This window comes from Bos javanicus, chromosome 17 (assembly GCF_032452875.1).
Source record: "Bos javanicus breed banteng chromosome 17, ARS-OSU_banteng_1.0, whole genome shotgun sequence".
Taxonomy (NCBI): Eukaryota; Metazoa; Chordata; class Mammalia; order Artiodactyla; family Bovidae; genus Bos; species Bos javanicus.
Window position 1 is genome coordinate 14,842,181 of NC_083884.1, and position 26,257 is coordinate 14,868,437.

The 26,257-nt window shown below is 40.7% G+C and overlaps 1 protein-coding gene across 1 annotated transcript in view; it reads left to right on the forward strand.

Annotated features, from left to right (window-relative positions):
- LOC133228560 (FRAS1-related extracellular matrix protein 3-like) overlaps positions 1–26,257 on the forward strand; it is a 107,581-nt gene that overhangs the window by 45,018 nt on the left and 36,306 nt on the right. Inside the window, 1 exon segment of the mRNA XM_061384101.1 lies at positions 22,617–22,763. Within this exon segment, the coding sequence (XP_061240085.1) occupies positions 22,617–22,763 (147 nt within the window).

Genomic DNA, 26,257 nt, shown 5'->3' on the forward strand with positions numbered 1-26,257 from the left:
TCGGAAGGGCAGCGGCGCCGCCAGGCGCACGTGCATGGCCCCCACCAGCGGTTCCCCCGGGCTGTAGACGACGCGGCCGTGGTTCAGGCGGACCTCGAAGAGCTGCACCCGCCCCATATCGCGGCCCTGCCGGGCGGCCGCACTGAGCCTCCTTCGCCCCCACCCAGCCGGCGCCGTGGCCGCCGCCCAGAATTTAAGTTTATAAAAAAACAGTCCTTAGCTCCAGAAAATACACTGGGACATATCCCCACACAACACTTTAAATAAACTTGTTAATGCATCACTTTCACAACTCAAGATTTCCTCCGTAGGATCTTTGAAGGGATATTCAATGTATTTTATATATATTAGGTGTATTCTATATAAAAACACTTGCCGGGGTCCAGCCCCGGCTGATCCAGGGTATTCGAAGTGGGGACAGCGTCGGCGAGGATCAGGATACAATAGCTTCAATTAGATATTAATTAGAGATATAAAGAGTAATAGAATGAGGATAGCTCAGTAGGAAAATTCAGTGGAGAAAAGAGGCTGAGTAGCTTGGTTTACGCGGGAGACCAATAAAACTTCAAGACAAGAAGTTTGCACCACTTACGTAGGCCGCAGGCGTCCTTCCGTTCTCCCGAAGGAGAGGAGACACTGAGGCCTCCCCGGTCAGATCTTAGAAGCCCAGGCATAATTAGTAAGCATGCCGGGTTCCGTGCTCCAGATGGAGACTCAGCCAGAGTGAGAGAGCGAGCGACATGGGGAGACCAGTATTTCAAGAAACTGATCCCAATTCTTTATTTTCCATGGTCTACTTTTATACACTGAGATGTTATGCAAAAGTCACACGGGGTCAGCAGTCCTGACTTTTATCAAAGTCAAGTGCTTCATACAAATGTATACAGAGGTCTTAGGGGTGTTACATCATCTTCTGGCCAGGGGGCCTGCTGACAATTTATGACCCTCTCCTTGTGACAGCGGTCAGTCAACCAGGACACTTATTTCTCCAGGGGTGATTATTCTTAAAACAGATGTCACCCAAATAAAGTTACATTCCTATAGGGTGAGGGTGTAGTGGGTTTTAGTTAAGGAAAGAATTTACTTAGCCTAAGGTCTAAAGTGATTAATATCAAAGGTTAATACTTATTTCTTCTATATATTCATTAATGTGTGTAAGGGCAGGGGATATGGAGACTTAGCAACAAACATCGGCTCAACAAATGAAAAACCCTTCACCAATACAATTTCTAATCAGCCCATTATACTTTTACTAATGGTTTTCCAACTTTTCTAAGGAACCTGTTTTTAGAAGGTTTAGAGCATCTCGTGCCTCTCACGGTTGGGAGGCTGTGAACAATCACATGTAGCCAGACAAGCCTGTCAGGCAGGCTAGAGAACCTTCAGAGGAGTTTGAAGGTTAAAACACTCTTGTCACACCCAGGAGTTTTTATTAACTTGAGCTCTAAGTTAACTCCTTCTCTGAAAGAGGTGGTGGGGGACAGCCCCCCGTAAAGTCAGAGGTGTAGGTGGGAGCACAAAGTAGTAAAGTAGGCAGGCTCTGGTTATGGGGGTAGATGCTCGAGGATTTCCAGGGGGACTCCTGAGGCTCGATCCCGCCTTTGCGTATGTCGAGCCTCCTTCCTCATGACCTTTGCCATGGGCATAGTGCCTCACTCTGGCCCCCAACATTTCCCCCTTTTTTATTTCTTAAAACAGCCAGATGTAGCTCAGTCGCGAGCTTCCAAATGCTCTGCCTAAGAATCCTACAATACAAGGAAGAATGCTTATGAGAAGTAGGGTTAAAGCACCAACGACAGCATAACTAGGGATATTAGACAGAATAGTTTTTCCAGAAATAAAGTTAGAGAAGGTATGAAAAAAGTCATTAGCTGCTCCAGCAGCGGTAATATCCAATCGAGAGTGTTCCAAGGTATGTATTTGATTATGAAGTTTCCCTAAGTCCAGGCCAATATCAGAACTATTCCAAACACCTGAGATATGATTTTTAATCTTTTCCCATTCATAATCTGTCTCGTTTACCTTCAAAGATGTCACGCATATTCACCTGTAATCAGCATGGCATGTCAAAGCCATCTTCACTTTTAAAGCCTGTAACTCAGTCCCAATATGCATAATTGCCTCTTCTAAGGCGTCTACTCTCAACTCTAATTTCCTATCTATAGCTTCCTGAGTTGCTAGAGTTAAAGAAACATTTTTAGACATGGTATCAACATATTGGGCAGTATGCACTTGTTGAGTCAATGATATTGCTGCCGCAGTAACAGAACTAATTGCTGCTATTAAAGCTGATATTCCTAAAATAAGTAAGCCCACAAACTGTCGCGATCGCATTAAATCCTGTAGTTGTAACATGGCGAGACCGTAATTGTCATACCAGTGGGAGGTCACTGTCACAGGTATCATGAGATAGGGTGGGCATCGCAACACCACAAAAGAGCAAATATTGTATTGAGGGGTCAAACAGGATGAAAGCATACATTGTTCACAAGTTACCACGTTAGGTCCACCTGAATAATTCATGCGTACATTAAGTTTGTTGGAGTCATTAGTAAAAGGGAAAACATAAGGCGAGGGTAAACAAGCTAAAACAGAATAAGTGGAATCGTTATCTGGGCGAGATAAAGAAACGGGGGCAGTAGCAGCAAGGGCTCTCCAAATCTCAGGTTGCCAATAGGTTTTGCTTGTAGCTGTATAAGACAGCATAGGAGGAACAAATTGGTTAATATGCCATCTAGTGGCTTGCGTAGGCCAAGGAAGAGGAATCCTATTCCAATTTTCAAATCTGCCTTTAAATGTTATCTTAATCAGTAGATGCTCACTGGGATTTGGGTTGCTCCAGTCCTGAATAGTATAATTCCCACCGCCTGGTATCCTATAATCGATCCTTGAACTATAAGTACAAGTTGTCCAAGGCGGATACCCAGTACGGCCATCTATGGTCTTCCACACTTCATCTGAAGGAGCAACCTTATAACTTAAGCCTTTGTGTTATATTTTTAATCTTTCATACTATTTTCAAGCCATTCTAAATGTTCATTGGTTTTAGAAACATTTATTTTTCTTTCCATCCTTTATCTTTTCTTTTATGATTGCTCTGGGTTTAAAGCATCTTGATAGCTCTTTGCTAACTGAGTAGCAATAAAGTGTTTTATCTCTCTCACTGGGGAAGGGGAAGAATTCTCCCTACAGAGCATTTCTGCTACAAAGTCTATAAGCTAAATACTTCTGACTGGGTTAAAATAAGCAAATATAACAAGAAGACAGGGTCTGAACGTGTAAATATGATGAAAATTAACTAGGGCAGGACATGTGGGGAGGTGCTTGCATCTAGAAAAGTTTCAGAAAAGTGTATTGTATCAGAAAAAAAGAGCTGGAAGAGAATATTGTGGTGACTGTCTTAGTCAGGGTTCTCCAGAAAAACAGAATGGTAAGAGGGGCGTGTGTGTGTGTGGCAGAGACACAGGTTTACTGACTCACATAGCTGTGGGACGGTGAATCTGAAATTTCCAGCAGGCAAGAAACTCCGGCAGGCTTTCTGTGTTGCAGTCTTGAGGCAGAATTGCTTCTTTTTTAAAAAATTTATTTATTTAATTTAATTGGAGGCTAATTACTTTACAATATTGTAGTGGATTTTGCCATACATTGACATGAATCAGCCATGAGTGTACATGTGTTCCCCATCCTGAATCCCCCTCCCACCTCCCTCCCCACCCCATCCCTCAGGGTCATCCCAGTGCACCAGCCCTGAGCACCCTGTCTCATGCATCTAACCTGGACTGGCAATCTGTTTCACATATGATAATATACATGTTTCAATGCTATTCTCTCAAATCATCCCACCCTCACCTTCTCCCACAGAGTCCAGAAGACTTCTATACATCTGTGTCTCTTTTGCTGTCTCTCATATAGGGTCATTGTTACCATCTTTCTAAATTCCATATATATGCGTTAGCATACTGTATTGGTGTTTTTCTTTCTGACTTATTTCACTCTGTATAATAGGCTCCCATATATGCTGTCTACAAGAGACCCACCTCAAAACAGGGAACACATACAAAATGAAAGTGAAGGGCTAGAAAAAGATATTTCAGACAAATGGAGACCAAAAGAAAGCAGGATTAGCAATACTCATATCAGATAAAATAGACTTTGAAATAAAGTCTGTGAAAAGAGACAAAGAAGGACACTACATAATGATCAAAGGATCAATCCAAGAAGAAGATATAGCAATTATAAATATATATGCACCCAGCATAGGAGCACTGCAATATGTAAGGCAAATGCTAACAAGTATGAAAGGGGAAATTAATAATAACACAATAATAGTGGGAGACTTTAATACCCCACTCACACCTATGGATAGATCAACTAAACCTATGGATACCCCTCTCACACCTATGGATAGAAAATTAGCAAGGAAACACAAACTTTAAATGATATAATGGACCAGTTAGACCTAATTCATATCTGTAGGACATTTCACCCCGAAACAATGAATTTCACCTTTTTCTCAAGTGCACACAGAACCTTCTCCAGGATAGATCACATCCCGGGGTAAATTCAAAAAAATTAAAATCATTCCAAGCATGTTTTCTGATCACAATGTGGTAAGATTAGATGTCAACTACAGGAAAAAAAAAGAACTATTAAAAATACAAACATATGGAGGCTAAACAACACATTTCTGAATAACCAACAAATCACAGAAGAAATCAAAAAAGAAATCAAAATATGCATAGAAACGAATGAAAATGAAAACACAACAACCCAAAACCTATGGGCACTGTAAAAGCAGTGCTAAGGGGAAGGTTCTAGCAATACAAGCTTACCTCAAGAAACAAGAGAAAAATCAAATAAATAACCTTATTCTACACCTGAAGCAACCAGAAAAGGAAGAAATGAAGAACCCCAGGGTCAGTAGAAGGAAAGAAATCATAAAAATTAGGGCAGAAATAAATGAAAAAGCAACAAAGGAGACCATAGCAAAAATCAACAAAGCTAAAAGCTGGTTCTTTGAGAAGATAAATAAAATAGACAAACCATTAGCCAGACTCATCAAGAAACAAAGGGAGAAAAATCAAATCAACAAAATTAGAAATGAAAGTGGAGAGATCACAACAGACAACACAGAAATACAAAGGATCATAAGAGACTACTATCAGCAAGTATATGTCAATAAAATGGACAACGTGGAAGAAATGGACAAATTCTTAGAAAAGTATAACCTTCCAAAACTGAACCAGGAAGAAATAGAAAATCTTAACAGACCCATCACAAGCACTGAAATCAAAACCATAATCAGAAATCTTCCAGCCAAAAAAGCCCAGGACCAGATGGCTTCACAGCTGAATTCTACCAAAAATTTAGAAAAGAGCTAATACCTATCCTACTCAAACTCTTCCAGAATTGCTTCTTGAGAAAACCTCAGTCCATCCTTTTTTGGCCATCAACTAATTGGATGAAATCCACCCACACTGTGCTTCACTTAAGGTCAACTCAATAGCAGCACTATTTACAATAGCCAAGACATGGAAGCAACTTAAGTGTCTATCAATATCTCTTATATCTTCTTTATCATTCATCTGTTGATAGACACTTACCTATATATAGGAGAAGGAAATGGCTACCCACTCCAGTATTCTTGCCTGGAGACTTCTCCCATGGACAGAGGAGCCTGGTGGGCTACAGTCCATGGATTGCAAAGAGTTAGACATGACTAAGTGATATATATACATGTGTATACACACACACACACACACACACACACACAGGAATATTACTCAGTCATAAAATACAAAAAAATAATGTCATTTCCAGCAATATGTTTGGAGCTAGAAATGATTGTATTAAGTAAGTCAGACAAAGGCAAATATCACATCATTTTTATGTGGAGTCTAAAAAAATGATACAAATGAACTTCTTTACAAATCAGAAACACTCACAGACATAGGAAATACACTTATACTGAAAGGGAAGGAGGGGGGCATAAATAAGGAGTTTGAGATTAACAGATACATACTACTATATATGGAGAAGGCAATGGCAACCCACTCCAGTACTCTTGCCTGGAAAATCCCACGGACGGAGGAGCCTGGTAGGCTGCAGTCCATGGGGTCACTAAGAGTCGGACATGACTGAGCAATTTCACTTTTCACTTTCATGCATTGGAGAAGGAAATGACAACCCACTCCAGTGTTCTTGCCTGGAGACTCCCAGGGGCTGGGGAGCCTGGTGGGCTGATGTCTATGGGGTTGCACAGAGTCAGACAGGACTGAAGTGACTTAGCAGCAGCAACTACTATATATACTGTTCATACTGTTCATGCGGTTCTCAAGGCAAGAATACTGAAGTGGTTTGCCATTCCCTTCTCCAGTGGACCACATCCTGTCAGACTTCTCCACCATGACCCACCCGTCTTGAATGGCCCCACATGGCATGGCTTAGTTTCATTGAGTTAGACAAGGCTGTGGTCCATGTGATTAGATTGACTAATTTTCTGTGATTATGGTTTGTGTGTCTGCCCTCTGATGCCTCTTGCAACACCTAACGTCTTACTTGGGTTTCTTTCTCTTACCTTGGATGAAAAGGCAAAATGATAGGATACTGAAAGAGGAACTCCCCAGGTCGGTAAGTGCCCAATATGCTACTGGAGATCAATGGAGAAATAATTCCAGAAAGAATGAAGGGATAGAGCCAAAGCAAAAACAATACCCAGTTGTGGCTGGGACTGGTGATAGAAGCAAGGTCCAATGCTGTAAAGAGCAATATTGCATAGGAACCTGGAATGTTACTCATTGGACAAGACTCTGACGCTGGGAGGGATTGGGGGCAGGAGGAGAAGGGGACGACAAAGGATGAGATGGCTGGATGGCATCACCGACTCGATGGACATGAGTTTGTGTGAACTCTGGGAGTTGGTGGTGGACAGGGAAGCCTGGCATGCTGTAGTCCATGGGGCCACAAAGAGTCGGACACGACTGAGTGACCAAACTGAACTGAATTGAACTACTATATATAAAATAGATTGTCAACAAGGACCCACTGTATAGCACAGAGAACTATATTTAATATCTTTTAATAACCCATAATGGAAAAGAACTTGAAAAGGATATATATATACGTATGTATATGTATAACTGAATCACTTTGCTATTCACCAGAAACTAGCACTACATTTTAAATCAACTATACTTCAATCAATAACTAAATAATTTTTTTTTAAAAAGTCAACTGATGTGTTAATTACATCTACAAAATCACAGTCACATCTAGACTAGTGTTTAACCAAACACCTGGGCACAATAGCCTCACCAGGTTAACACGAAATTAACCATCACAGAAACGATTCTGTCAAAAAGTTCTAACCATTTCTGAAGCAAATAGAAGTACCTTCACTTGATGAAAAGACCATCAGGGTCAATCAGTGTCCCTTTTTCTCGAGCTTCACTGATGGGGAGTTTAAAAGAACTGATAAGCAAGTTCAGAAACTGCTGAACTCTTCATTCACCCCAACAAAATCCCAGTGCTTTCCCTGATCATCTCACCATCCGCCCAAAGTGGTGTTTCCCTGATCTCGAGTCAGATGACACAGCAACTGTCAGCCCAGGTGGAATCCCATGCGCACAGGCTGCTTGAGAAAAGCAGCCTCGTACGGACAAAGGAGTCTGGTGGGCTAAGCTCCATAGGGTCGAAAAGAGTCTGACACAGCTGAGCGACTTAGCACCCATGTACATGGCCCAAGAAGAGTTTCTCCTCTTTTCCCCAAACTTCTTCCCAGTTTGTCATGTCACCCACTACTGATACGAGGGGAGAGGGCTAGTCTCTGGGCAGTGATGAAAATAATCATTGTAGGAAGGGTAGTCTTGACAGAAATAGCGTATTTTAATTCTTATTTTTAAGATTTTTTGATGTGGACCATTTTTAAAGTTCTTTATGCAATTTGTCACAATATCATTCCTGTCTCAAGTTTTGTTTTGTTTTTTGGTGATGAGGCATGTGGCTCCTCAGCCAGGGATAAAATCCGCACCCCCGTATTGGAAGGCACAGTCTTAACCACTGGACCACCAGGGAAGTCCCCATTATATTTTAATTCTTGATTCATTACTTCTTCCTGGGCTTGCCTGGAGAAACCCAAGTCCAGCTACTCTGCATAACCATAGAACTACTCTACTATAACAATGGAGGCTCCACGCTGGGCAAAGAAAGGACCTTGGCTTAAGGGGCAGTCATATGACAAAAAGTCATACACTTTTAGTGGGAAAATGTTTCTTTTCCTTAGAGACTCCAAGAAATACTTTTCCAAAGAAATTATGTGCTTTTCAGATTGAGTTTTCATTTTTTATTTTAAAAAGAGCAAAATTATAGAAACTATTGTTGTTATTCGGAGAAGGCAATGGCAACCCACTCCAGTACTCTTGCCTGGAAAATCCCATGGATAGAGGAGCCTGGTAGGCTGCAGTCCACGGGGTCGCTGGGAGTCGGACAGGACTGAGCAACTTCACTTTCACTTTTCACTTTCATCCACTGGAGAAGGAAATGGCAACCCACTCCAGTGTTCTTGCCTGGAGAATCCCAAGGATGACGGAGCCTGATGGGCTGCGGTCTATGGGGTCGCACAGAGTCGGACACGACTGAAGTGACTTAGCATTAGCATTAGCATTATTGTTATTATTATGTTCACTTAGAACTATAGACCTAAAGACTGGAAATGACTTCACAGATTATACCCATTTCTGTTTCTTTGATCAATGAAAGATAAGGGAGATTTACTTGAGCTCTTATCACAAACTTCAAGGGAAATACTAAGTTTGGTTCCAGTGGCAGGATAAAGGCAAAGAATAAAGTAAGAGACTTCTTTGTAGACGCTGCTTATTAAATAATTTCTTATGTTTTAAATTTTAAAACTAGAGTGTATAGAAATACTAACCAGTGTTCTAGAGCTGGGAAGAGTTCATGTTTACACAAAGATAAAGAAATAGAACTATAGAAGGAGAGGCAGATACATGGGAGCAGGGTAAGGTAAAAGAGACAGGAGAAGGGGCTTTGGCAAAAAAATTAAAAACAAAACAAAACAAAACACATCTCACACACACACAGTCACAACCACACACAATGAGAAAGGGAATAAGAGAGAAAGACACAGAAGACAGGAAGCCTAGACTATTCTGTGGGTGTTTGGCCCAGTTACAACATTTCTTTCCAATTTTAAATGTCCCCTGATCATTATATAATAGTATCCCATATCCAATTACACAGTGACATAATTCAAACAATAATACATACAATCCACAGTCATCAAAATAACTTTTCCCTTGTGGCTCAGATGGTAAAGAATCCACTTGCCATGTGGAAGACTTGGGCTCTTTCCCTGGGTCGGGAAAAGCCCTTGGAGAAAGGAATGGCAACCCACTCCAGTATTCTTGCCTGGAGAATCACAAGGAGCCTGGTGGGCTACAGCCCATAGGGTGGCAAGGAGTCAGACACTACTGAGCAATTAACACTTCCACTTTCAGAATATGCTGTAAATGATTTTTTAAACTGAATTTTCCTTTACCATTAATATAGACAAGTATCAGGGATTCAGTTCGGATTGTCACAGACCTATGAGCTATGACCTATTCTGCTATCTTTTATTCTTGCTAGTCATTTCCTTTCTATTTTCCTTAAGGGTCCACAAGATTTATGGATTTGACATTTGATCGCTTTAGTGGAAACCACTGGGATTGTTTATAGCTTGTGCTATTTTAAAAAGGACTTTTACTTTCTAGAAAATGAATATTCTACCCAAGAGTTTGTAAGTTGAGTGGAAGCTTTTCATTTATCTAGCAATTGTTGATTGGTGGTCTGGCAAAAAGGAATTGCTGACAAATGGAAGACTTCCCTTGGAAGGAAAAGTTCAGCTTATATTCTTCGCCTGATAAGTGCTTGCCAAGAACGAAGCTAATGACATCTGTTGGCTCTCTGGCTTGACCGTTTCTGTTAAGAGCTGACTAACAATGGAGTTGATTGCTACAGAGTTGTATCTGTGGTTTACTTTAACTCTCAATCTTTCCTCCCTAATTATTGTTTTGCCAAACCTCAAGAAGAGCTCTCAACCAGAGGTCATCCTCCATTCATTTAAAGATTTGTTGGAGGGTTCCAAGTTTTGACCAAACCCACTTACAATATCGGAGAAGGTAATGGCATCCCACTCCAGTACTCTTGCTTGGAAAATCCCATGGGCGGAGGAGCCTGGGGGGCTGCAGTCCCTGGGGTCGCTAAGAGTTGAGCATGACTGAGCGACTTCAGGTTCACTTTTCACTTTCATGCATTGGATAAGGAATAGGCAACCCACTCCAGTGTTCTTGCCTGGAGAATCCCAGGGATGGGGGAGCCTGGTGGGCTGCCGTCTATGGGGTCGCACAGAGTCAGACACGACTGAGCGACTTCACTTTCACTTTCACTTACAATATCATGTCCATACACTTGGCTGTAAAGTCTGGTCTGTGATCAGTAGTTTATTTTTACAAGTCCATGATGCTTCCTTTTGTTGTTGTTTTTTTTTAATTTAATTTTATTTTATTTTTTAACTTTACAATATTGTATTGGTTTTGCCTTATATCAAAATCCTGAACCCTTCTCCCACCTCTCTCCCCATACCATTCCTCTGGGTCGTCCCAGTGCACCAGCCCCAAGCATTCAGTATCGTGCATTGAACCTGGACTGGCGATTCGTTTCATACATGATATTATACATGTTTCAATGCCATTCTCCCAAATCATCCCACCCTCTCCCTCTCCCACAGAGTCCAAAAGACTGTTCTATACATCAGTGTCTCTTTTGCTGTCTCGTATACAGGGTTATTGTTACCATCTTTCTAAATTCCATATATATGCGTTAGTATACTGTATTGGTGTTTTTCTTTCTGGCTTACTTCACTCTGTATAATAGGCTCCAGTTTCATCCACCTCATTAGAACTGACTCAAATGCATTCTTTTTAATGGCTGAGTAATACTGCATTGTGTATAAGTACCACAGGTTTCTTATCCATTCATCTGATGATAAGGTTGCTTCCATGTCCTGGCTATTGTAAACACTGCTGCGATGAACATTGGGGTACATGTGTCTCTTTCCCTTCTGGTTTCCTCCGTGTGTATGCCCAGCAGTGGGATTGCTGGGTCATAAGGCAGTTCTATTTCCAGCTTTTTAAGGAATCTCCACACTGTTCTCCATAGTGGCTGTACTAGTTTGCATTCCCACCAACAGTGTAAGAGGGTTCCCTTTGCTCCACACCCTCTTCAGCATTTATTGCTTGTAGACTTTTGGATCGCAGCCATTCTGACTGGTGTGAGATGGTACCTCATTGTGGTTTTGATTTGCATTTCTCTGATAATGAGTGATGTTGAGCATCTTTTCATATGTTTGTTAGCCATCTGTATGTCTTCTTTGGAGAAATGTCTATTTAGTTCTTTGGCCCATTTTTTGATTGGGTCATTTATTTTTCTGGAATTGAGCTATAGGAGTTGCTTATATATATTTGAGATTAGTTCTTTGTCAGTTGCTTCGTTTGCTATTATTTTCTCCCATTCTGAAGTCTGTCTTTTCACCTTGCTTATAGTTTCCTTTGTTGTGCAGAAGCTTTTAAGTTTAATTAGGTCCCATTTGTTTATTTTTGCTTTTATTTCCAATATTCTGGGAGGTGGGTCATAGAGGATCCTGTTGTGGTGTATGTCGGAGAGTGTTTTGCCTATGTTCTCCTCTAGGAGTTTTATAGTTTCTGGTCTTACGTTTAGATCTTTAATCCATTTTGATTTTATTTTTGTGTATGGTGTTAGAAAGGGTTTTAGTTTCATTCTTTTGCAAGTGGTTGACCAGTTTTCCCAGCACCACTTGTTAAAGAGATTGTCTTTAATCCATTGTATATTCCTGCCTCCTTTGTCAAAGATAAGGTGTCCATATGTGCGTGGATTTATCTCTGGGCTTTCTATTTTGTTCCATTGATCTATATTTCTGTCTTTGTGCCAGTACCATACTGTCTTGATGAATGTGGCTTTGTAGTAGACCCTGAAGTCAGGCAGGTTGATTCCTCCAGTTCCATTTTTCTTTCTCAAGATTGCTTTGGCTATTCGAGGTTTTTTGTATTTCCATACAAACTGTGAAATTATTTGTTCCAACTCTGTGAAGAATACCGTTAGTAGATTGATAGGGATTGCATTGAATCTATAAATTGCTTTGGGTAGTATACTCATTTTCACTATATTGATTCTTCTAATCCATGAACATGGCATAACTCTACTCGAGATTTTTAACTTTTGCTTTTTGATGCTTCCTTTTGATCTCCTTTTTCTTCATGTGAAACTTCATGTGGCTTCTCCTTTCCTGTAATAATATGTATGAATCAAATTGCTCTTGGAACAGTCTTGTATCTCTTTTGAGCACACAATTTCATAAGCTGGGTTGGGATGTGAAAAATGATCTCTTTCTTCTTAGGAGAAAAGGTGATTCTGGGTGCTATGTCCACTATTTGAGTCACTTGTCACTGATCTTAACATAGTCACACTGATGCCTGTGTCTGTCATTGGACACTTATAAGGAGCTGAGCGACTTGGTTTAGTAAGGGATTACATCTTCCTAAAGCGTACAGTGCATTAGGGCTTTTCAGAAAATGGTCTTTTTCTTTCTTTCTTTTCTTCCTTCCTCCCTTCCTTCCCTCCTTCTTTCCTTATGCTATCTCATTTCTAATGCCAATCAAGGACAAATTTATGTGACCAGTGTCATGGGATCAGTTTCTAGAACATGAGAAGAATTCTGACTATGAGAAGTTTAAATAATAGGTGCTCTAGAAATGTAAAGCATTTTTTCTATCATGTTAAAGATTTCCGTAGAACAATCAAACTTAAAAAACAATCAAACTTAAGATTGTTTCATACTCTATATGCATAGTATTTTGCAGAAGAAAAGACTCAAAATTAAGACTCTAAAAGCCTGGCATGCAGGCATGCAGAATAAAACTACAGTTTATACTATTATAGTAATAGATTTTTAAAATCATTATCTACATTCTCATGAAGCAAGGCAATAGAAGTAGTACATTTACAGATTGTACACAGGTTAAATTATTAGCAGTTCTCATCCTATTCTTCAAATCTACATTTATATCAGTTTTCCTCCAGGAGGCATTTCAGTTCAGCTCAGTTCAATTGCTCAGTCATGTCCGACTCTTTGTGACCCCATGGACTCCAGCACACCAGGCTTCACTGTCCATCACCAACTCACAAAGCTTGCTCAGACTCAATGTCCATTGAGTCGGTGATGCCATCCAATTACCTCATCCTCTGTGGGCCCCTTCTCCTCCTGCCTTCAATCTTACCCAGGATCAGGGTCTTTTCCAATGAGTCAGTTCTTCACATAAGGTGGCCAAAGTATCAGAGTTTCAGCTTCAGTATCAGTCCTTCCAATGAATATTCAGGACTGATTTCCTTCAGGATTGACTGCAATTTGATCTCCTTGTAGTCCAAGGGACTCTCAAGAGTCTTCTCCAATTCCACAGTTCAGAAGCATCAATTCTTTGGTGCTCAGCTTTCTTTAGAGTCCAACTCTTACATCCATACATGACTACTGGAAAAACCATAGTTTTGATTAGATGGACCTTTGTGGGTGAAGTAATGTCTCTGCTCTTTAATATGCTGTCTAGGTTGGTCATAGCTTTTCTTCCAAGGAGCAAGTGTCTTTTAATTTCATGGCTGCAGTCACCATCTGCAGTGATTTTGGAGTCCAAAAAAATAAAGTCTGTCCCTGATTCCATTGTTTCCCCATATATTTCCCATGAAGTGACGGGACTGGATCTTCGTTTTTTGAATGTTGAGTTTTAAGGCAACTTTTTCACTCTCCTCTTTCACTTTCATCAAAAGGCTCTTTAGTTCTTCTTTGCTTTCTGCCATAAGGGTGGTATCATCTGCATACCTGAAGTTATTGATATTTCTCCTGGCAATCTTGATTCCAGCTGTACTTTATCCAGTCTGGTATTTCACGTAATATACTCTGCATATAAGTTAAATAAGCAGGGTGACAATATACAACCTTGACATACTCCTTTCCCTATTTGGAACCAGTCTGTTGTTCCATCTCCAGTTCTAACTGTTGCTTCTTGACCTGCATACAGATATCTCAAGAGGCTGGTAAAGTGGTCTGGTATTCCCATCTTTTGATGAATTTTCCATAGTTTGTTGTGATCTACACAGTCAAAGGCTTTAGTGTAGTCAATAAAGCAGAAGTAGATTTTTTTTTTTTTAACTCTCTTGCTTTTTCTATGATCCAACAGATGTTGGCAATTTGATCTCTGGTTCCTCTGCCTTTTCTAAATCCATCTTGAACATCTGGAAGTTCTCAGTTTGTGTACTGTTGAAGCCTAGCTTGGAGAATTTTGAGCATTACTTTGCTACTGTGTGAGATGAGTGCAATTTTGCAGTAGTTTGAACATTCTTTGGCATTGCCTTTCTTTGGGATTGGAATGAAAACTGACATTTTCCAGTCCTGTGGCCACTGCTAAATTTTCCAAATTTGCTGGCATATTGAGTGCAGCACTTTCATGGCATCATCTTTAAGGATTTGAAGTAGTTCAGCTGGAATTCCATCACCTCCACTAGCTTTGTTTGTAGTGATGCTTCCTAAGGCCCACTTGACTTCACATTCCAGGATGTCTGGCTCTAGGTGAGTGATCACACCATCATGTTTATCTGGGTCATTAAGATCTTTTTTGTATAGTTCTTCTGTGTATTCTTGCCACCTCTTCTTAATATCTTCTGCTTCTGTTAGGTCCATACCATTTCTGTCCTTTATTGTGCCCATCTTTGCATGAAATGTTCCCTGGGTATCACTAATTTCCTTGATGAGATCTCTAGTCTTTCCCATTCTATTGTTTTCCTCTCTCTTTGCATTGATCACTGAGGAAGGCTTTCTTATCTCTCCTTGCTCTTCTTTGGAACTCTGCATTCAAGTGGTTCTATATTTCCTTTTCTCCTTTGCCTTTCACTTCTCTTCTCTCAGCTATCTGTAAAGCCTCCTCAGACAACCATTTTGCCTTTTTGCATCTTTTTCTTGAGATGGTCTTGATTACTGCTTCCTGTACAATGTCATGAACCTCTATCCAGAGTTCTTTAGGCACTGTCTGTCAGATCTAATCTCTTGAATCTATATGTCACTTCCACTGTATAATCATAAGGGATTTGGTTTAAGTCATACCTGAATGGTATAGTGGTTTTCCCTACTTTCTTCAATTGCAGTCTGAATTTGACAATAAGGAGTTCATGATCTGAGCCACAGTCAGCTCCTGGTCTTGTTTTTGCTGACTGTGTAGAGCTTCTCCATCTTCAGCTGCAAAGAATATAATCAATCTGATTTCATTGTTGACCATCTGGTGATGTCCATGTGTAGTCTTCTCTTGCGTTGTTGGAAGAGGGTGTTTGCTATGACCAGTGCATTCTCTTGACAAAACTCTTTAGCCTTTGCCCTGCTTTGTTTTGTATTCCAAGGCCCAATTTGCCTGTTACTCAAGGTATCTCTTGACTTCCTACTTTTGCATTCCAGTCCCCTATAAGGAAAAGGACATCTTTTATGGGTGTTAGTTCTAGAAGGTCTTGTATGTCTTCAGAGAACCATTCAACTTCAGTTTCTTCAGCATTAATGGTTGGGGCATAGACTTGGATTACTGAGATATTGAATGGTTTGTCTTGGAAACGAACAGAGATCATCCTGTCGTTTTTGAGATTGCATCCAAGTACTGCATTTCAGACTCTTTACTGACTATGATGGCTACTCCATTTCTTCTAAGGGTTTCTTTGACCACAGTAGTAGATATAATGGTCATCTGAGTTAAATTTGCCCATTCTGGTCCATTTTAGTTCACTGATTCTTAAAATGTTGATGTTTACTCTTGCCATCTCCTGTTTGACCACTTCCAATTTACCTTGATTCTTGGATCCAACCTTCCAGGTTCCTATGTAATATTGTTCTTTACAGCATTGGACTTTACTTCCATCACCAGTCACGTTCACAACTGAGCATTGTTTTTGATTTGGCTCCATGTCTTCATTCTTTCTGAGTTATTTCTCCACTCTTCTCCAGTAGCATATTGGGCACCTGCCGACCTGGGGAGCTCATCTTTCAGTGTCATATCCTTTTGCCTTTTCATGCTGTTCATGAGGTTTTCAAGGCAAGAATACTGAAGTGGTTTACCATTCCCTTCTCCAGTGGACCTCATTTTGTCATAACTCTCCACCATGCCCCGCCCATCTTGGCTGGCCCTACACAGCATGGCTCATAGTTTCATTGAGTTAGACAAGCCTGTGGTCCATGTGATCTTTTTGATTAGTTTGGTTGTTTAGCCATTCAATAAGTATTTACTGAGTCCCAATTAATTGCTGGGAACTAGGCAATGGCACCCCACTCCAGTACTCTTGCCTGGAAAATCCCATGGATGGAGGAGCCTGGTAGGCTGCAGTCCCTGGTGTCGTGAAGAGTCGGACATGACTGAGCGTCTTCACTTTCACTTTTCATTTTCATGCATTGGAGAAGGAAATGGCAACCCACTCCAGTGTTCTTGCCTGGAGAATCCCAGGGACGGGGGCACCTGTTGGGCAGCCGTCTATGGGGTCGCACAGAGTCGGACACGACTGAAGTGACTTAGCAGCAGCAGCAGCAGCGTGCTATGTACTATGTGCTTGGAGAAGGAAATGGCAACCCTCTCCATTATTCTCGCCTAGAGAATCCCATGGACAGAGAAGCCTGGCACACTACAGTACAACAGTCAGACACAACTTAGTGATTAAACCACCAAACCACCATGCTATGTGGTAGGGACTGCGTTATGAAAAGCCACAGACAGTCAACTCCAAATATACAATAGAAAGAGAGTCAGACATGGAACAATTAACTGCAGTACCACGAGAGGCACTACCAAGGAAGTATGTATATAAAGGGCAGGGATGAGAGATCGCCCAGGGAAGTTTCATCAAGAAGTAATGCCCAATCTGGGCTTTGAAGGATGAATAGGAGTTTTCAGAGCTGAACTCAGAAACAACACCATAAGTTTGGCACGCTGCACATAGCTTAGTATAGTTAGCTTATGCATTCCAAGGCAGCAAAAGAGTAGTAGATAATGGAGAGGTGGAGAGGATCCAGATTGCGGAGAATTTCTCCTATTTTTTAACTTATTGACTTGCTCTGTGACCTCGAGTGAGGCGTAGTTACTGAAGCATAAGTACTTCATTTGTCAGGCAGGTGATTCATTTGTATAATGTCAAGCGTGCTGGCTCCTCTTCAAGGTTGCTGTTGATTGGATTTTCATGTGAGGTAATGGATATGAAAGGACCGGGTTATAATATGCAGCTGGGGTGATGATCATGCCTCTAGATAAACCAGTGCAGTTCTGTGCCCAGGTAGTTCGTGTGCCTTCCAGAGACTTCTTCCTCCTTGCCTGTGCTTAGGGCTCAGGAGAGCTAACCACTCACATTTAATGTATCAAGTTACACCAGCTTAGACGAGTAATATTATTGTTTGTCCAAACTGGGACATACTAAATTAATATGTTTTCTCTATAGCTGTGATGGTACCAGCTAATAAGGTAAAGCAGAAAAATCATGAAACATTAGAACTGGATAGGAAAGGTTCTAATTCCACTTGCTCATTTGAGAGAAGAAGAAATGGGGTCTTGAGAAGGAAGCATCTCCCCCAGGGCTACCCCTCTAGTTAGTGGTGCCCCTAAGACCACAGCCTCCATCTCCTTCCCCTGAGTCCAGCTGTCTTCTCACTGCACCCTGACACCTTGCTACGTGTCAGGTTGAGCTACACAAAATTGCTGACATTTTTGATCTGAAGAAAACAAGCATTTCCTGTGGTTTGACCCAATAGGACCACCTGCCCAGCTGGCCAGCTTACTGCCTGAATTCCTCTTCCTCTGTGACCTCTGCCCATGGAGGAGGCTCTCTGCCCACTCAGATTCCTGCCAGGCTGTGTTGAGGGAAATTCAAACTTTTCCAAAGCTTCCACATCCATTATCACATTTGATCCTCATAACAATCTCAACACAGAGGGAAGAATCTCTGAAAGGAAAGTTGTATTAAGATACTGCCAAATAAACACGTTAGAAATCAGATAAATTGTTTGTTTCACACAGTCAGTAATCGGAAACATGAAAATGAAATGTGGCACACAGATGATGTGCCTGGATGTGGTATGTACCTAGTCAGGCACCGACTGGCTCTCCAGGATACTGAGGGCCATGACCCCTCTTGCTGCCTCCACACCCCCGTTAGTCTGGTGGGTGGAACTGGAATTTGTCACACGTGTCTCCTTGATAATGATAAATCACAACTCTGGTGAGAGCAACTTTTTTAAATTGCTAGATTGTTGAGGGAACAAAGACCCCTTACATCCCTGACTTAAAGCATAGTAATCAAATATAGTGTTCGCCTCCAATGGGGAGGGAAAAGAAAATAGCATGAGATAAATTTAGAAGAAAAGATTTTCTAGTTCAATACAGGAGGTTAGCTGGACACTTTGTATGGATCTATCTAGATTGTATCCAAATATGAGAATGATTACTCTGATCACCAAATAGGAAGTTGCTATATTACATTACATCATTACATTCTCTGGAATGAAGAGTATGTTTTATATCTTCCTTGAATCCTGTACACTCTAGAGAAGGAAGGCACAATGTTTTCTCTCTTCCAGTTAAGCCATATGGAACCCCAACTCCCAAACAGAAATGGCATTAGAACTGGTCATGCAATCAGTGTATTTCTACTTTCCTACTATTAATAATTGGAAAATAGGAAGTTGACATTGATATACTGGGTCTGTATCTTTTTATCACGTATGTAGATTGGTGTAATCACATAATTAACAAAGAGAAACTTTTAAAAATTTACTACTATTATTATCTAAAGTCTTGCTGTGAGAATTTGGGGGGTAATTTTATTTTGTGCCAAAAGCAGCATATAGTGATGCCCCTATTGAGGCATACAAAAGAATCTAAGAAAAGCTCGTGGTCTGTATTTTTTTCCACACTGCTTCCACTGAGTTCATATTGAAAAACTCTAAGAAGGAGGCAAAGGGCACAAAATACTTGTATTGTTATCCATAGCAGTAACATGTTGGGTTCATAGTCTTTGAAATGGAGAGCCAAATATATCATCAAAACAGTTTGGGGACATCTCCAAAAAGAATATACCAAATATCTCTTTTTAAAACACATTAAACCTGCCACCCTCTGCGGCTCACACCTGCCCAGCGGGTAAGCACAAAGATTTCTCCCTCCACCACCTGCCCCCAGATTTCCAAAGACTGAAGAAGGGGATTTACAAGCATTGCATGGAAGGAAGCTTGCTGTACCTTAGGAGAACACAGCGAGAGCCATGGCTGCTGATAGCTTATCTGTCTGCTCTGGGTTACCCTCGCCAACTCTTTTCTGAAAAACCTGATGTGAGCATACACAAAACAGCCAATCATTTCTCAAAAAGAATGGGCATGAACCTTTGCAGCTGGAAATTTCAAGAGGAGACAGTTATCCTTCCCAGTCCCAGAACATCAGTATTTGTACCCACTAAAGGGAGAAAACCAGGCAGGCCAAGAAATCACCGAATAGAAGTGAATTACACGAAAGAAATAGGAGTGAAATAATCAATATTCTTGTGCAGGAAGGGGACATGGCATATTTCAGCTAACAAAGCACATTTCTTAAATTGCCACCTACAGCGCCAACATCAAAGGGAGACAGGGGTTGAAAACGGTGATCTGTCTGATATGCAATTTGACTTTTTCTCTTATTCAATTTTCTAATTCTTTTATCTCAAGTTAGTCTCTTTTCTCTGAATGTATAACTCTATTTTAAAAACCTATTCTATTTACAATCTGTGGACATGCAGCTGGAACTGTATATATCAAGTCAAAATTCACAGGAGCACATTTCCTCCCAAGGAGGCACCGCGAAGCATTTTCCAAATGACTATTGACATTAACTGACACTTTGTGACAATCGTTAGTTATAGGTATTATTTCCAAATGCATGACGAATAGGTGCTTATAGAGTTCAAATACATTATCAAGTTATGTTAGGCAGGTAGCCATAGAAGCTAAATGCTTACGACAATAAAGCTATTTGAAAATGGCAATGGAGTAGTAGAAACAAAAGTATATGTAATATTACACATTTTCATTGGGTAATTATTAAATATTTAAGATCAAATATCTTATTTAGTTAAATCTTTTTCCAAGTTCAGGGTCATAAACCACTAACATTTGACAATGGCTGCTACTTTATCCTTCAGGATTTGATTTTGCTTACTTGAGCATCTGCTTTTATTAAATTCATTTTCACAGTTGTCTTCAAGCATGTATAATCTCTTCTTTAGGGTTTTAAAACTTAATTTTAATTTTTAAATCATTGTATTTTTGAAAGAATTAGTAAATCATTTATATCAAAATGAAATATTCCTGAATACAGTATTTAGATAAAATACTTATTGTATGATTCCTTTTTTTCAACCTAATAAGATATAATTGTGAAACATAAACGCATTATGCCTTTCAAACTCAGCAAACTATAAATTCCACATTTGGTTGTTTTTCTCCGTTATTATTTTAATTATTGCTTTTTAAATCATTCCTTTTCCAAAATTCACCTTTTGTTCACCCAGGCGCTTTCCTTGTCCTAGTGGGTTTCTGTCAGTGCCTGTTCACTGACTCCTGTCTCCTTCTTCTTGTTTGCCTCTGCTTTTTCTTTTTTGTTTGCAAACTATACTGCCTAGCTCAGTGCCTGGCACATGGAGGGTGCCTGTTGCTCCCTCTTTACCCCCATCGCCCATTATGAGCTTACATTCTCTTTTTAGAACATTCAGTTCAGTTACTCAGTCTTGTCCAGTTCTACTACTCTATTGCTGCAGGAAGACCTGCAGCACACCAGGCTTCCCTGTCCATCACCAATTCCCGGAGCTTGCTCAAACTCATGTCCATCTAGTCAGTGTTGCCATCCAACAGTCTCATCCTCTGTCAGCCTCTTCTCCTCCCACCTTCAATCTTGCCCAGCATCAGGGGCTTTTCAGATGAGTCAGTTCTTCGCATCAGGTGGCCAAAGTATTGGAGCTTCAGCTTCAGCATCAGTCCTTCCAATGAATATTCAGGATTGATTTCCTTTAGGATGGACTGGTTGGTCCTTGAGGTCCGAGGGACTCTCAAGAGTCTTCTCCAACACCACAATTTGAAAGCATTAATTTTTTGGCACTCAGCCTTCTTTATGGTCCAACTCTCACATCCATACATGACTACTGGAAAAAGCATAACTTTGACTAATATGGGCCTTTATTGGCAAAGTGATGTCTCTGCTTTTTAAAATCCTGTCTAGGTTTGTCATAACTTTTCTTCCAAGGGGCAAGGGTCTTATTTCATGGCAGCAGTCACCATCTGCAGTGATTTTGGAGCCCAAGAAAATAAAGTAACTGTTTCCATTGTCTTCCCATCTATTTGCCATGAAGTGATGGGACCAGATGCCATGATCTTAGTTTGTTGAATGTTATATAATGTACACATTCCACATCGCTAATAAGGCTGACCATCAGCAGAGACCTGTGACCTAGTGTGGGTGAGACAAAATCAGATGGAGACCTTATAGCCTTGTCTGCTGCCCTCTACTTGCATAATTTTTAGACTTTTACACATCCGAGTTCAAGACACAGTACTTGGTTTCTATAGTGATAAAATAAGAAAATATAAATTGGGCACTGTCTTTAAGGAACTTCTAGACCAGTGTGCGAGCAAATGGATACACAAATAATACAAAGTAGTAAATCAGAGCGCAGAGGAAGAAAGCCAAGCAAAGAGGCAAGGAGAAAGGAAGCAAACCAGGGAGGCAGCAACAGAAGGATGGAGGTGTCAAATGAATTGAATTTAAAACTACCAAGCTTGAGACTTCCCTGGCGGTCCAGTGGTTAAGACTTTACCTTCCAGTGCAGGAGGCACAGGTTCAATCCTTGGTCAGGGAGCTACGATCCCACATGCCTTGCAGCCAAAATGCCAAAACATAAAACAGAGGCAATATTGTAATAAATTTAATGAAGACTTTAACAATGGTTCACACCAAAAAGTCTTTTAAAAAATAAAATTAAGCTACCTAGTTTTAGTAGTAGTTTAGTTGCTAAGTCGTGTCAGACTCCTGTGACCACATAGACTGTAGCCTGCCGGGATCCTCTGTCCTTGGGATTTTCCAGGCAAGAGTACTGGAGTGGGTTGCCATTACCTTCAGGGAATCTTCCCAACCCAGGGATTGAACCCAGGTCTCTTGCACTGCAGGCAGATTCTTTACAAATTGAGCCACCAGGGAAGCCCTTTAGAATTCTGGTGCCTTAGGCCTTTCAGGAACAGAGCCACAGTAATAATCCCACACCAAGCAGGGGAAACAGGGTTCTAAATGGTGCTCACAGCACTCTAAAAAAAAAGCAAAGCCCTTTTCCTCTCTATATAAAAATAAGCACTTACTTTTAAAAATTCTTGACTTCAGAAGCAAAATGCAAACTTCAGTCATTCATATTTTTTCATCCAATAGTTCACCTAACACCTGTTTGACCCCTGTCAATTACAGGAGGAAATAAGCTAACAAATCAACCTTTCCACCTCTCCTGGGCTTGGATTGCATTGGAGAAAGAGTATTACATTGTGGATGAAGACTCCACGTTCTTAGAAGTGACCCTGACACACAGAGGATCCCTTGGAGAAATATCCTCTATCAGTAAGTAACTTTGAGTTGGTTGTTGGCAAAAGGTAACAAAAACATGAAATTAAGGCTTAAAAATAAGTATAAGAAAATAGATTGGAAGAGAATCAGTAACAGATTTGGGGGAACTTCTAAAAGATTAATGTGTGGAATTATGCCATGGTTTTCACTCCATGTGAGTTACAGGTTTATATATGGCAATTTTTTCTTCTTCTATTTTCCCCCTTTCTCTTTCAAGTTGAAGGACTCTAGGAAAATTAAGACAGTTCACAACCATATACCACAGTCCCCAAATCACTTTGTTTCTTTCAAAATTGTTTTTAAGCGTAGAATACATTATTATGCTCAGTTCTAGCTATTTCTTTTTAAAAATTATTTATGAGTACATGACACATTATTGTGTTTATTTGTAGCTATTTCTTTTGATTATATATAATTGTTTCCACCCTGCCATTAGGTTATAAATTCCTCCAAGATATGTACAGTGTGAAATTTTTCTGTGTTCTACAAAGACCTAAGCTTCTTTGGGGTAGATGGATATATAATGCCTACATAATACATTGCATTATCATCACTAATAATCAACAGTAATTGCTCTAATGATGCATTACATTTTTATAACATCTCTAGCTGCCAGAAATTTCAGAGATCATTTTATCTTTTTCATAATCTGTTGTGAAGACAAACAGAAGACAATAAAATGTCTTCATTTTACAAGCAGGTATTGTGAATTTCCGAGACCTTTGGGGGCTAATTAGAGTCCTGCCAAAACCACTGGAGAGAAGCCAGGAGGCAGATGGCTGAGAACAGGCAATCAAGGAAAGGCAAGCTTTTCCCAGGTCTGTTCTCCAGGCTCGGGGTGTCTGAGTTGGGACAGTTCTAGGAGACGAGGTCAGCCAGAGAGCACCATAATTTCTGCATGGCCCTTGGTCTCAGTTACTACCCAGAGGTTACTTCATCAACACACAGTGGAACTTTCTGCCAAGAACTTCAGCTGAAACACGTTTCCCTTCTCTTGTAGGGTTCTGTCTCCACAATTCTTTATCTTGGGCATTTCTCATAGGCAAAGATTTGGGTTTTTATGTCAAGAGGTATTTTCATATCCTGTCTGACTCAGGGGGAAAAAACTGTCCATCTTCCCAGAGTCATTTGAATATTTGTAGAGGGACTAAACTCCTCAGAGAGGTGCAAAGGTCTTCCTATCTGATTCGGCATCTCCTTATACACTGTCTCCATGCCCTGCTTCGTTGCTTCTTCAGACCACTAACCATCCCTGACAGGCATCTCAGGTCCAACTGTCCTCTGTTTCCCTCAGCAGATTTCCAGCTCCAAAAGGGCAGGAATGACATCTTGGGTGATGGCCAACCCTCAAAACAGCCTGGGACATATGGTAGTCACCCAATATTTGTTGTTATGCAAACTACAGTCAGCTCTTTTGTTCTCTAAAATGCCATCATTTTGTTCTCTTAAAATGACATCAGGGACTTCCCTGGTGCTCCAGTGGCTTAGACTCCACACTCCCAATGTAAGAGACCTGGGTTTGATCCCTGATCAAGTAACTGGAGTCCACATGTAACTAAGACCTGATGCAGCCAAATAAATAAATATTAACAAACAAACAAACATATCAAACCACAGAAGAGAATCTATAAAACACCTTACTCAGGGCTCTAGGAAGCCCTCCTAATCCCCTCACCCTACCTGATGCTGGGGTTAGTAGTCTAAATGTTAGCAGAGTGCCAAAATCTGTTACTGAACACAGGGTCCCGCTGCTCACCACTCAAAAGTCAATAAAGAAGCCAGGTGAGTGAAAAGAAAGGTTTGCTTTATTTTCGACGCCAGCAACAGTGGAGGTGGGAGGAGGTGCTGATGCCTGTCCAGAGACCAACTGCCCCCTGACAATCTGGGGACAAGAGCTTTTATAGATAGAGGGAGGGGGCAACAAAGAAGAAACAGCCCAGTTGGCTCTGACAGTCTTCTTGAAATTGGTCGTCAGTGGTCTGACCATCATCGTCTTGATTGTTTTAAGTACAGTTAATCTTCAATTGGGGCTTCCCTGGTGGTTCAGATGGTAAAGCATTTGTCTGCAATGCAGGAGACCCGGGTTCAATCCCTGGGTTGGGAAGATCCCCTGGAGAAGGAAATGGCAATCCACTCCAGTATTCTTGCCTGGAAAATCCCATGGACGGCGGAGCCTGGTAGGCTACTGTCCATGGGGTCGCAAAGAGTCGGACACAACTGAGCAACTTCACTTAACCTCAATCTTCAATTCCAGAGTGGATTTGTTTCCATTTATTGAGGCCACTTCTCAGAATTGTGGCGCCTTATGCCATTGCTGCTGTCTGGTCAGCTTGTTGTTGACTTCCTCCTTTTGGCAGTATCTATAAGGCAGCTCCCAGGATATGGCTTAGAATATTATCTATAGCCCTTGAGAAGGAACTAAAGGTCCTTGACTTTGCATGGTCCCTAGCACACATGGAATACTCAATAATGTTACCTGCCATTATTCTTTCATGGCTTTCATACATCAGAATTGAAATCACCTCTTTGTCTCCCCCACAGACTTGTAAACCCCTCAGCGGTAGTGGCAACTGGACCTGATTCAGTGTTACATCCTTAGCACCTGGTAGCCAGTACTGACCCAAAATTAAGCAAACAGCCACCTGCCTGCACAATGTATATGGCAGTGCTCACTAGCTCTGTTTAAACTCTAGCTGAACCCTGAAGAAAACAGTATGGAAGTTTCTCAGGAAACTAAAAATAGAGCTACCTTATGACCTAGCAATTCCACTTTTGAGTATGTACCTAGAAAAAATCAAAAACTCTAATTCAAAAAGATACATGCACCCCAATGTTCTTAGCAGCATTATTTACAATTGCCAAGACATGGAAGCAAGCAAAGTGTCCATCAAAAGATGAATGGATAAAGATGTATTGTGTGTACATGTGTGTGTGTGTGTAGACACTATGCATATAGACAAGTTAGTGAATATAACAAAATAAACAACTCTGATACAGAGAACAAATTAGTAGGTTATCTGTAGGGGTTAGAGCAGCATAGGGATAGAGGAGTAAGAGATACAAACTATTACATGTAAAATAAGCTAAAAGGACATACTGTACAACATGGGGAATAATGCCAATATTTTATAATAACTATAAATTGAGAATAACCTTTAAAAATTGTGACTATTTTGCACATGTACATTATTGTACATATGTAACCTATATAATGTTGTACAGCAATTATACTCCAATTTTTAAAAATGAGAAAAATAAAGTGTAGCCGAGGATATACCCCTCTTCCATATCTTCTTCACCTCAACATGGGGCCAAAGGAGGCGCTTCAAAACTGGACATCCATTCTCAGTTACCAAACTAGGATTAATGCAGACTTTCTTCAACACTTTTGAAAAGTCAACTCCAGCTTTTCTATCCTGGAAATTATTTTCACACGTTAGAGCTTTGGGTGTCTTTTACAAGAGATCAGATTCTCTGAGAATGAGACC